At 42.2% G+C, this 13,463-nt stretch overlaps 1 protein-coding gene across 1 annotated transcript in view; it reads left to right on the forward strand.

The window, feature by feature from the left end:
• Nucleotides 1–5,846: 5,846 nt before the first annotated feature.
• The window catches only part of LOC102270370 (kynurenine/alpha-aminoadipate aminotransferase, mitochondrial), a 36,668-nt gene continuing 29,051 nt past the window's right edge, over nucleotides 5,847–13,463 (forward strand). The window contains exons 1-4 of the mRNA XM_005892566.1: nucleotides 5,847–5,913; nucleotides 6,496–6,664; nucleotides 7,667–7,799; nucleotides 11,267–11,341. Of these exons, the coding sequence (XP_005892628.1) occupies nucleotides 5,847–5,913; nucleotides 6,496–6,664; nucleotides 7,667–7,799; nucleotides 11,267–11,341 (444 nt within the window). The remainder of the gene's footprint in view (nucleotides 5,914–6,495; nucleotides 6,665–7,666; nucleotides 7,800–11,266; nucleotides 11,342–13,463) is intronic.

Consider the following 13,463-nt stretch of genomic DNA (forward strand, 5'->3'; position numbering starts at 1 on the left):
AGAATACTGAAATGGGTTTCCATGCTCTCCTCCAGGGGATCTTCCCAACCCAGGGATCAAACCCAGGTATCCCACATTGCAGTGGATTCTTTACCATCTGAGCCATCAGTGAAGCCCAAGAATACTGGAGTGGGTAGCCTATCCCTTCTACAGGGGGATTTTCCCAACCCAGGAATTGAACCAGGGTCTCCTGTATTGCAGGCAGATTCTTTACCAGCTGAGCTACCAGGGAAGCCCACAGAAGCCCCTACCCTCACATTATCCATCAGCTGTTTCATTGTGTCCCGTCACCTGTACCCTTTTAGATACAATCTCAACTCCTCTCTTCCTAATGTTTGCCACAGACCGCTCATTGCCTCCACATGCAAAACCCTGATCCTGGATAGATACAGCTACCCCTTGTCATCTGTGTTTGCACCCAAGTGCTAAATATTGATAAAGAAGAATCGAATTCATAGTGTAGCCTGGTCCCAACCTGTAGTTGCCAGCCTCAAATGGGCCTGTGTCACTGTTCAGGGATGCTATGCCACTGCTCTGCTTGCATATTAAACATTCAGATCCTGTTCTTTCACATCAAATGCCCAATCCTCCACATCCCCCTTCTCCTTCAGCACTGGACCTCCTAATTCTCTAGAAAAATAAGTAGATAAGCCTTCCTATACTTGCAACAAGATTTCCTATTTCCACACATATGTCTGTACACTGGGTGGCAGGTGGTACAGCCAAGGTTAAAAGACCAGAAACTTAAAACAATCTTGGGGTGGGATGGTGTGGGTGGGAGAGAGGTTAAAAAGTATAGGGATATATTTATACTTATAGTTGATTCACACTGTTATGAAACCAACATAACATTGAAAATAAAGCACTTGTCCTCCAATTAAAAATTAGTTTAAATAAAATAAAGGGAAACAAAAAATCAATACATAAAAAATAAAACAATCTTGCTTATATATAGACTGCTATATCAAAACCTCATGGTTACCACAAACCTGAGCCTTGGCTTTCTTACTTCATTTGTAAAGGATTCAGAGCTCTTTCCTGTCATACCACCCATCCTCCAACCCTCTCACCCAACCCCTCCTGGCAGATTCTAATTTACTTGGTAAGAGGCAGAGCCCAGGAATTTGAATTTTTAATAAGCCCTTAAAGTGATTCTGATGCAAATAATCCTTGGAACAGGATCTGAGAAACAGTGCTTCAGGGAACATCTATGATAGCTGTGTGCGTGCATGCCAAGTCACTTCAGTCATGTCTGACTGTGACTCTATGGACTGTGGCCTGCCAGGCTCCTCTGTCCATGAGGTTCTCCAGGCAGGAATACTGGAATGGTTGCCAGGCCCTCCTCCAGGGGGTCTTCCTGACCCAGGGGTTGACCCCACGTCTGTTATGTCTTCCGCATTGGCAGGCAGGTTCTTTATGACTAGTGCCACCTGGAAAGCCCCTACAATAGATACAAACACACGCAAGAGAAAGGCATCCATACACAACACTAAAGTTAACTGTCAAATCACAGGAGAAAAGAACAAAAGAGGAAGAGAAGGAACAAGACCTACAAAAGCAAACCCAAAACAATTAACAAAATGCAATATATCTATAATTATTCTAAACGTATTAAATGCTCCAGCCAAAAGACATAGACTGGATAAATGGTACAAAAACAAGACCCATAGGAACCTCACTGGTGGTCCAGTGGTTAAGATTCCATGCTTCCAAAGCAAGGAGTGCCTGTTTGATTCCTAGTCAGGGATCAAAGATCCCACATGCTGTGTGAGAAAAAACAAATTCATAACAACCTATAAATAAGAACCATACATGTGTTACCTATAAGAGACCCACTTCCAATCAAGAGACACATACAGTCTGAAAGTGAGAGGAAGGAAAATGGTATTCCATGCAAACAGAAATCAAAAGAAAGTTGGAGTAGCAGTATTCACATCAGACAAAATAGACTTTAAAAATAAAGACTGTTACAAGAGAAAAAGAGGACAGTAAATTATGATCAATGGATCAATCCAATAAAAGATATAACAATTGTAAATATATATGCACCCCACTTAGGAGCACCTCCATATATAAAGCAAATGCTAAAGCTATAAAAGGAGAAATCAACAGTGACACAATAATAGTGGGGAACTTTAACACCTCACTTATCAATGCATGGATCATCCAGAAAGAAATCAGTAATAACTAACACCATACTGAACATTGAAATTTTAAAATCATTTCCTCTAAGATCAGGAAAAAAACAAGGATGCCCACTCTTGCCACAATTATTCAACACACTTTTGGAAGTCCTAGCAATGATAATTCGAGAGGAAAAAGAAATAAAAGGAATCCAAATTGGAAAAGAAAAAGTAAAACTGCCACTGTTTGCAGATGCCTGGATTTGAAGGTTTACTATCAAGAACCAAGCAGTCGTGCAGCGTCCCCAGGGAGTAACACAGAACCACTTGAGCTTGGTAAGCACAGGTTGGGACCAATCTACACTATGAATTAGATTCTTCTTTATCAACATTTAGCACTTGTATGATACTATACGGGGCTTCCCAGATGGCGCTAGTGGTAAAGAACATGCCTGTCAATGCAGGAGACTTAAGAGACACATCTTCAATACATGAGTCAGGAAGATCCCCTGGCGGAGAGCACAGCAACCTCCTCCAGTAGTCTTGCCTGGAGAATTCCATGGACAGAAAAGCCTGGTGGGCTGCACTCCACAGGGTCACAGAGAGTTGGACACAACTGAAGTGATTTAGCATGGATGCACACACACATGATACTATACATAGAAAATCCTAAAGATGTTACCAGAAAACTCCTAGAGCTCATCCATGAATTTGGCAGGGTTGATGTATACAAAATTAATATGCAAAAATCTGTTGCATTACTATACACTGATAGCAAAACACTGGAAAGAGCAATTAAGGAAACAATCTCATTTACCACTATCATCAGAAAGAATAAGATACTGAGGAATAAACCTGCTAAAGAAGCAAAAGAGCTCTATTCCAAAAAACTATAGACACTGATGAAGGAAACTAAAGACGTGACAAACAGAAAGATATACCAGATTCTTGAATTGGAAGCATTAATGTTGTTAAAATGATCATACCACCCAGGATAATCTACAGATTCAAGGCACTCGCTATCAAAATACCAATGGCATAGTCACAGAACTAGATTTAAAAAATTTAAATTTATGTGCAAACACAAAAGACTCTGAATAGACAAAAGAATCACAGGAAAGAACTGAGCTGGAGGACTCAGCCTCCCTGACATTATACTGCAAAGCTATAGTCATCAAAGAAAGGTACGGAACTGGCAGAAAAAAGACAGAGATCCACGGAACAGGATAGAAAGCTCAGAAACAGGCGCACAAACTTGTGGTCACCTGGTCTATGGCAAAGGAGGCGAGAGAATACAACAGAGAACAGTCTCTTCCGTAAGTGATGCGGCAAGCCTGGACAGCTACATTTAAAAGAATGACAATAGAGTGCTCTCTAACACCATACACAAAAGTCAATTCAAAGGCATATGAAAATATGCTCAACAACGCTGATTATTAGATAAAGGCAAACCAAAACTACAATGAGTTATCACCTCACAGCAGTCGGAATGGCCACCATAAAAAAAAAGGCTACAAATAATAAATGCTTGAGAGTATTTAGAGAAAAGGGAACCCTTCTACACTGATGTTAGGAATGTAAATTGGTGATGAACAATATGGGAATTTCTTAAGAAACTAAAAATAGACCCACCAGATGATCTACAAAATCCACTCCTGGATATATATCCAGTGAAAAACTAATCTTAAAAGATATGTGTACCCTAATACTCACAGCAGCAAAGTTTACAATGACCAAAACACTGAAGCAACATAAATGTGCATTGACAGATGAATGGATGAAGAACGTGTGTGTGTGTGTGTGTGTGTGTATACACACACATTCAATGGAATACTACTCAGCAATAAAGAAGAATGAAAAAATTCCACTTGCAGTAACATGGTTGGACAGAGGATTATCATACTAAGTGAAATAAGTGAGACAGCAAAAGACAAATATCATTTAATACTACTTATATGTGGAGTCTTAAAAAATTATACAGATAAATTTATTTACAAAACAGAAGTAGATTCACAGACATAGTAAAGAAACTTATGGTTACTAAAGCAGATAGCACGGGGATAAATTAGGAGTTTGGATTAAAATATACACACTATATATATAAGATAGATAAAGTTCCAACTGTATAGCACAGGGATCTAAACTCAAAATTTTTTAATAACATATAATGAAAGCTGTGATACATATACACAATGGAATATTACTTAGCCATTAAAAACAATACATTTGAATCAGTACTAATGAGGTGGATGGAACTGGAGCCTATTATACAGAGTGAAGTAAGTCAGAACGAAAAACACCAATAGAGTATATTAACACATATATATGGAATTTAGAAAGATGGTAATGATAACCCTATATGCGAGACAGCAAAAGACACACAGATGTATAGAACAGTCTTTTGGACTCTGTGGGAGAAGGCGAGGGTGGGATGATTTGAGAGAATAGCATTGAAACATGTATATTATCATATGTGAAACAGATCGCCAGTCCAGGTTCGATGCATGAGACAGGGCACTCAGGGCTGGTGCACTGGGATGATGCTGAGAGATCGGATGGGGAGGGAGGTAGGAGGGGGTTCAGGATGGGGAACACATGTACACCCATGGCTGATTCATGTCAATGTATGGCAAAACCAGGACAATATTGTAAAGCAATTAGCCTCCAATTAAAATAAATAAATTTAAAATAAATAAAATAATATTTAAAAAGCAACATATAATGAAAAACAATCTGAAAAAGAATATATATGTTTAACTGAGTCACTTTGTTATACACCTGAAACTACACAACACCGTAAATTAACTATTTTCAAATTTAAAAACAAAAGACATTTTGGAGTCTTATCCCCTAGTACTTAGGAGTGTGACCTTCTTTGAACAGAGTCTCTATGGAGGTAACCAAGTTAACACGAGGTGATGAAGGTGAGCCCTGGTCTAATGAGACTGGTGTCCTTATAAGAAGTTTGACAACAGGGGCGTGCATACAACAGGGAGACGCCATGTGAAGACCAAGGCCGACATCACAGTGATGCAGCCACAAGCCAAGGAACGTTGAAAATTACCACACACCACCAGCATCTAGGGGAGAGGCCTGGAACAGATTCTGGGTCACAGGTCTCAGAGAGAACCATGCCTGCCGATGTCTTCATCCTGTACTGCCAGCCTCCAGACCTGTCCTTTGTCTCTATCATCACTTTAAACAACATACAGCTTCCAGCACAGAGGAAGTACTCAACAAATGTTTAGAGAATGACGGAGTCCAGAACACCTGGCCTTATAATTCATTCTGTGCCCAAGAGTCCTAAGCCAAGCCTTTAAAAGGCAGCCTGAGCTGCGAACCTTGATCACTCATTCCTCCTGCGGTTGCTCCTGACAATTTCAAAGTCTAGTCTCTTTGATTTTCTAGCAATCAATCATCTCTTCAGTTTTCAGCTTCTGATCCTCAGGTGAGCTGTCCCTAGATTAGCCCTCACCTACCCTTTCCCACCACACTGGCCATTCTTTGCCTTGATTTTCCAAGCACAACCTCAGGTCCCCTGCATTCCAGTAGCTGCTCTGATGGGCAGGAGGGGACATGAAGCCTGACCATGTGAGTGGGACTGACCAGCAGCAGAAGAAGTCTTTCCTGGGCAAGAATTAGGTGGCAGGACTGATGTGGATCCTTGCTTTGTTTTCCTAGTCTTCAACCACCAAAGGACGGGCTTGGTACTTGGAATCCAGAATGAATTACACACGGTTCATCACAGCCAAGAGTGCGGCCAGAAAACCTTATTCCATCAGAGTCATGTGTGAGTCCAAGCTGCGCCCCTCTCCTCCAGACCGAAAGTGGAGGGGAGGAGGGTCCCACAAAGCAGCTCCAGGCTGGGTGAACCTGGCTCTGTGGAGACTTGACACAGATGTCAGGCTGAAATAGGCAGGAGGGCAGTAAATCAGCAACAGAGAGAGACCAGGCCGCAGTGGGCATGTCCTGGTTAGGGTCCAGGAGGCTCTTCTGGGCACAGGAGGTGGGGTTCAGCACAGCCTGCAGACATGTGCAGAGCAGGGAAGGTGGGTACACAGGACAGAAAAGCGGCACAGGGAGCCTGGCGAGCCGGGAGGGGCCGAGTGGAGGAGGGTTTTCTGTTTCTGTGGCCCCTGGCTTACTGCCTGATCAGCCGGCCTTCTTAGCTTCACCTGTTGATTCCTTATTTCCTCCACCAGTGAGGTCAGCCCAGAAAAATTCATCTTCTATGTTTCTTTCAGACTAGCATTCTATCACTAGACATTATTACACTGTAAAGTTTTATTGACTTTAAAGCAACATACTGACCATCTCTGTTTATGAAAGTCTTCACTGAAAGTGTTTCTTCTTCTCTTCCACGTTGTTTAAGATGAGAAATTGGACAAGGCCCCGAAATCTGTCATCTCCTTGGCGACTGGAGTACCAAACCCCAATATGTTCCCTTTCAAGACTGCAGTTATCACCATAGAAAACGGGAAAGCTATCCAGTTTGACGAAGAGTTGATGAAGAAAGCACTGCAGTATTCTCAGAGTGCTGGGTCCTGTTCAGTAGATAATTTAACTTACTCGATTCATTTTCATAAGCAATGTTCTACAGCCAGCTGACAATGTTACTTGTGTCTTTTTAATTGGATAGTCAGTAGGTAGGAAGGTTTGAGGAAGAGTTAAAAGCAGCAAGGACACTGACAGCTTAACACCACTACTGATTGCTTCTAAACCATACATAACTAGGAGAAGGAGAGAAGGCTTTTGAAGGAGATTATCATTTGAGCTGAGACTGGGGGAAAAAAAGTGAAACGGGATAAAAAAAGAAGATAAGCTAACTGAAGAAGCAGCGTAGGAGAAAAGAGGAAAAAGATGATCCAGGAAGCAGCCATTTTATTTCCTGGGGGAATTTTTCACTAATTATATTCCCATTGTAAACAGGCAGCTGTGCAAATATGTTGCCTGAAGTTCAGATGTATTTAGATTCATAAAGGCAAATGGAACGAACATTCAAAGGCTTTACTTAGCTGATCTACTTCCAGTGATGAAGGGTAACCTATGAGTATCAATTATACCTTATTAAAGCCTGTTTCCTCTGTGATTAAAGAACAATGCATGTTGGGTGAATAAGAATTGAATTGTATACAATGTACACCTACGTTTTGTTTTTTGTTTTTTTTTTCATGATGCAAAGAACTTAACCTGGGCTTCTGAGTATCCTAAGAAAATCTCCCTAAGGAAAACAAAACAAAAAGAAAAGAAAAATAAATTATACAGGAAGTGCTTAATATAAAAGAAAAAGTACAGGCTTTGGACTAAGAAAGCTGTAGATTCAAATCTCAGCTCTTTTACACCAACCAATTAACTTTATGTGGATTTCTTAATCTCTAAGTGTGTTACCTTGTCTTTTAAGTAAAGATATTAATATCGTCAAAAAGCATTTGAAGATTTTTAACTCAAATGTGTAAAATTGCCTGGTATGAAGTCACCATTTAGTTGCTGTCTACTACCATTCTGATTTTCACTGTCAATTTTTAAATGCATTTATGCTTTAGACTCCCAGAGCTGTTATCCTGGCTAAAACAGTTACAAGTAAAATTGCATAATCCGCCCACCATCCATTATGCACCCAGCCAAGGACAGATGGACATATGTGTCACATGTGGCAGCCTAGAAGGTCTCTATAAGGTAAGACTGGAGGGAAAGGGCACCCATGGCAAGAATCTAACATGTGCACCCATACAGCCATCTCTCCCTTAACCACAGAGCAGCATGTTTTGTGGGACACCAGGTCTTCACCTGAATCATAAGTAGAACTTGAAGACATGCACCAGCCTGATTTCTCTTAAACAGAGAGCCCAGAGCTCTGAGTCCTTCGGATAAGATTCCCCGCAGCTTAGTGAGCACGGATCAGTTTCATGTGGCTCAGAGATTCAGGCCACATTGAGTTAGGCCGTGGTTATGTCTGTATGACTGTTTAATTCCTCGAGGGTGCGTCCTGACCCTCCTGAGCTGAGGCCTCATCCCTTTGTGTGTCTGCTGCTGCCATCGTCTGTACCAGCTGCCTCTTGTGCCCCCTCTCCCTCTTGGCTGTACTTCTCCAGATCTAAGGGTACGTCTGGTCTGTGGCTGACCTCTCCTCTGCGTTAGCGTCTTCTCTCTCTCTCTCTGTTTGTCTGTCCCTCTCTCTGCCTCTCTCCTGGATTCCAGGAAGTCCACCAAGGTAACCACCACTGGGGGTTCCCCTGATAAAGAGACTGCGTATATAGTTCTCAGTTTCATATATCTTTTTCTTTTCTTTTTCTTGAATAAGTAGTCCTGGATAAGGAGATTCTGTATTCATCTGCACATCTAGCTTAAAGTAAGACTCTTATTTATATTAAGCCAGAGTAGTTTTCTTGTTCCTCTTATGTATAAGAGGAAACCTATAATCTGGTTACTTTTAATGAATTTTAATTCAATTATTATTCCAGAATAATGTATTGAAGCAATAACACTTTAAAACTTCCTCCCTGTTTTATGACTTAATTAGGACAAAGACAAGGATAAGCTGCTGTTTGAGGTGTTTTGTTTTTGTTTTGTTTTGTTTTGTTTTTGAAGAGAAATATTTGTGATGCCCCAGACCAGTAGGAAAAAAGTTCTTTTCAGTGAAATACCTTTCCTAGAAAGGTACACCATGAGCCTTTTCTTCCCCTACAAAAGATGCTCTGGAAAGTTTCTTCTTTATCCATCTCAACATTAGTCCTATCGAAGAGGAAGATAGCACACATGGCCAAAAGCATCAGTTACTCACTGGTCACAGCCATGCGCTTACAGAGGCCTCCTGGGAATATGGTTTCACATTTCTTCCATTTTGCCCTCCAGAATAAATATTATTTTAGGTGCACAAGTCTCAGATAATAAACAGCACTCACTCCTCATTTAGGATATTGGACTTTGTCATGTCCCCTTACCAACACAGGAAATGTTGGTCATGAGGTTTTCATCTGATCCATAAATTATACATGGATTTGCTTGGTCCTAGGAGGTCGTGTAAAATGTAAATCAACTAACTTGTCAGAGGAGGCCTGTGTTTGTCATAAAATGCCTAAAGCTCATAAGGAATAGTAAATGGAATATCCTAGGCCAAATCAGGAAAGAAAAGTCAGATCTTCTATCTCAATGGATACTGGCCGTGATGCTTGTCAAGAGCTCTAGGTTGTTCAATGACACCGAGGAGAGGCTTGACCTGGGGCTGATGAAACATCACAGGGTAGGCAAGGATGGTTCTGTGCCTTGTGTAAGATACGTTGGAACGGACCCCTCTGATTCAGGCAGGGAAAATCTCTGTCTGGCTCTGCTGATGTCCTGAGGCATCACAGGGTCCTCAAGATCTGCTCTGATTTGCAGGCCTGGTCTCCCTTGACCTCCGCGTCTCCTGAGCCCTTGCTGAAACCGTCCTCTCTGGAAACTCCCCCGTCCTTGCCCTGCCCACCCTGCAGTGTCCATGGTCCACAGGAGCCCCGCAAGACTGGGCCTCGGACCTCTTCCCTTCCCACACACACCTCCCCTGGGCATCACGCCAGGTGCCCCTGCCCACGCCTCCATCGCCAGGCGCCCTCCACATCCACGTGTCCACCGCCCCCAGTGACCTCACCCCAGGCTGTCTCAGGGGCACCTCACACCAAAACACACTCAGCTGCTTCTCCCTCAGAACAGACAACATCGGGGGTGTTTTCCAGTGAATGACACCCCTCCCATCACCTCCTTGCTGTACAGCCAGGAATCTAGAGGCCCCTCCTTACCCCTCCTTCTCTGCTTCCCCTCAGCCCACACTTGTGTCCCTTGCTACTGGTTTCCTCAATGCCCCTCAGCTCTCTTCAGCTCCACCACCACCACCCCATCCAGACCACCCTTGCCTTTCCCTGGGACTGCAGCAAAAACCTCCCAAATGAGCCTAAAATCTTCCCGGACTCCACCTGTATTCTCACTCCTCTCTGATACTTTGATCTTGAAGCCAGAATGACCTTCTCAAATGCCTGTCTGATCTCATGACTCCTGGGTCCCGCCCTCTACTTAAAACTCTCCCTGGCTCACTTGTCCAAAGGCCTCCATGGGATGCTCTCTGCCCACTTCCTTCTGACCTCCCTCCACTCTCCTCTTCACACTCCACCTCCAAGCCACAGGATTCTTTCAGTTTCTCAGATGTGTACCCATCCTCACCTCTTCCCCAACTCTTCACTTCCTCAAAGAAGCCTTCCCTGAGTACCCCAAGTCTGCCGAGTGCCCAAGCCCTCCTACAATGAGCACTAGAACACTGGCATCTACACAGCAGTGCTTATGACTGATTTTACACGCATATTTATCTGAGTAGTGTCTAGCTCAGTGCTCTAGCACCTTCATGAGGGTAAAACCATCCTATATAATCTTTACTTTCTCTCCATACATTACACAGGCCTGGCTTATATCAAAGATTTAAAATTTTTTCAAAGAATGCATAAATACACTTTAGGAGCCAAACTAGTTATTTTTTTTCAACCTAGAACAGAGGTTGGCAAACTATGGCTTGAGAACAAAACCAATCCTTATCTGATTCTGTAAGTAGAGCTTTAGTGTATCTCAGCTTATGCGCTGTCTGTGGCTGCGTTCTCACCACAAAGGCGGAGATGAGTGGTGGCAACACGGACACCGGGGCCCACAGAACACGCCCTATCTGGCGTTTATGGAACACTTGCCAACTCCTGCTCTGGAACCCTGAAAGTAAAAGTGAAAGTCGCTCAGTCGTGTCCAACTCTTTGTGACCCCATGGACTATACAGTCCTTGGAATTCTCCAGGCAAGAATACTGGAGTGGGTAGCCTTTCCCTTCTCCAGGGGATCTTCCCAACCCATGGATCAAACCCAGGTCTCCTGCATTGCAGGCAGATTCTTTACCAGCTGAGTAACAAGGGAAGCCAAAGAATACTGGAGTGGGCAGCCTATCCTTTCTCCAGCAGATCTTCCTGACTCAGGAATCAAATCGGAGTCTCCTGCATTGCAGCGGATTCTTTATCAACTGAGCTATCAGAGACACCCACTCTAGAACCCTAGTGAGCTCAAAAAAAAAAAAAAAGTTGGAGGGGGTGTTCTAAGACTTGAAACTATATTTTCCAAGCTAACCTGTGTTTCTTTCGTTAGGTGTTTGAAATGATCATTAATCCTGGAGATAATATCCTTGTAAATGAACCTGTTTATTCAGGAACGATTCATGCTGTGAGTACATAATCTTACAAAAGGCAAGTCTCTTTCTTATAATAAAGAAAAAGAAATCACCACACCTTTAAAATTAGTTGCCCACTGAAAAATAAAATAGCATCTTTCTTTTGTAAAGAAGAGAAGTTTTAGTATAAGGAAAATATGCTAAACATACCCTCTGATTTATACATTTCTTTTGACAAAATCTAAATGTAGATGTGCTAAAATTCAGTCAGGAAAATCATGTCCCATTTTCTTAGTATTTCATTTGAAATGCCTCTTAATTTACAAAGACATTTTTCATTACTGTATATATTACCACATGTCTAAGACAAATCATATGTCAATGTAATATAACTAAACCTATCAGTATGATCAGGACTTTCATATCTAGTGTTTATTATAAGACTCTAGACCCAGAATAAGGAGGCAGATCACCTGCTCTGCTGGGCCCTGCTCAGAACTCAGCACTGTCTGGGGTACAGTACTCTGGGGTTGATGTGAACACAGTCAGAGAAGCAACCACAGTCACAAAGAATTAGAAATGAGACCATATGTTGAATGCTTTTAGGAACCATGCTCTTTCCTGCAGAAAGAGGAGACATGAGGATTGTCCTCAACTACATAAAAGTTAGCCGTGTCACAGAGGAGTTAGATTTGTCTGTGTGTGTCCTTAGGTTGACAGAACTGGAACCAAAGTGTGGAAACTACAGGGAAGCAATTTCAACTCAATGTAACAACTTTCTAACCCTCAGTCTTACCCACTCTCTGAGGAATAAGGCAGGCCCATCACTGCAGGTGCTCAGAGAAAGCAGCCAGACACAAAGGAACAAATATTGTATGATTCCGCTTATACAAAATATATAAAACAAGCAAATTCATAGAGACCAGAAGTTGATTGGAGGTGACCAAGGACTGTGGAGGGGGAAATGGGGATTTCTTGCTTAGTGGGCACAGGGTTTCTGTTTGGAGTAATGAAAAGATTCTGGAATTAATAACGATGAGAGTTGCACAAACTGTGAACATAATTATTCCCACTGAATCACATGCTTTAAAATGGCACGTTTTTTAGTAATATATATTTTACCAAAACTTTTAAGTGAAAGTGTTAGTTGCTCAGTCATGTCCGCCTCTTTGTGACCCTATAGACTGTAGCTCCCCAGGCTCCTCTGTTTATGGGATTCTCCAGGCAAGAATACTGGAATTGGTTGCCATTCCCTCCTCCAGGGGACCTTCTTGACCCAGGGATTAAAACTGTGTCTCCGGCATTGTAGGCAGATTCTTTACTGGCCAAGCCACCAGGTGTGCTGTGCTTCAGGTCCGACTCTTTGAGACACCATGGACTGTAGCCCACCAGGCTCCTCTGTCAATGGAGATTCTCCAGGCAAGAATACTGGAGTGGGTTGCCATGCACTCTTCCAGGGGATCTTCCTAACCCAGGGATCAAACCGGGGTCTTCTGCATTGCAGGTGGATTTTTTACTATCTGAGTTAGAAGGGAAGCCCTTTTAAAACTAAAGTAAAATAATTGCCTTTTCGTTGTGATTGGAGACTAATTATTAACAACCTTCCTAAATTCATAAGGTCACTTTCACTTTTCACTTTCATGCATTAGAGGAGGAAATGGCAACCCACTCCAGTGTTCTTGCCTGGAGAATCCCAGGGACAGCGGGGCCTGGTGGGCTGCCGTCTATGGGGTCGCACAGAGTCGGACACGACTGAAGTGACTTAGCAGCAGCAGCAGCATATATGTAAAATCGCATCCATGTAAATAGCTGGATGCACATACATTGTCACATGCCAAAACACAAATCGTACGAGCCTCTGAGGGAAGAGGCTGAAGTTCCATGCACATTTATCTCATCGCCCAACATCAACTTCTTGTATTCATGTAGACGTGCTTGGAAAGTCTAAGATCTTTTAAATTTGCTGCAAATATGGTCTAGACTATTCTCAGTGCATAAGTATACATTTGACCTCTACTAACTATGTTTGCTTGTCCCTTGAAAACTATTTTTCTGAGAAGCTAATCTTAATTATTATTATTTTTAATTTTATTGAAATATACTTTATTAACAATGTCATTTTAGTTTTAAGTATACAGGAAACTGATTCAGATATATATATATATGTGCATACAT

The sequence above is a fragment of the Bos mutus genome, chromosome 8 (assembly GCF_027580195.1).
Source record: "Bos mutus isolate GX-2022 chromosome 8, NWIPB_WYAK_1.1, whole genome shotgun sequence".
NCBI classification, from domain to species: Eukaryota; Metazoa; Chordata; class Mammalia; order Artiodactyla; family Bovidae; genus Bos; species Bos mutus.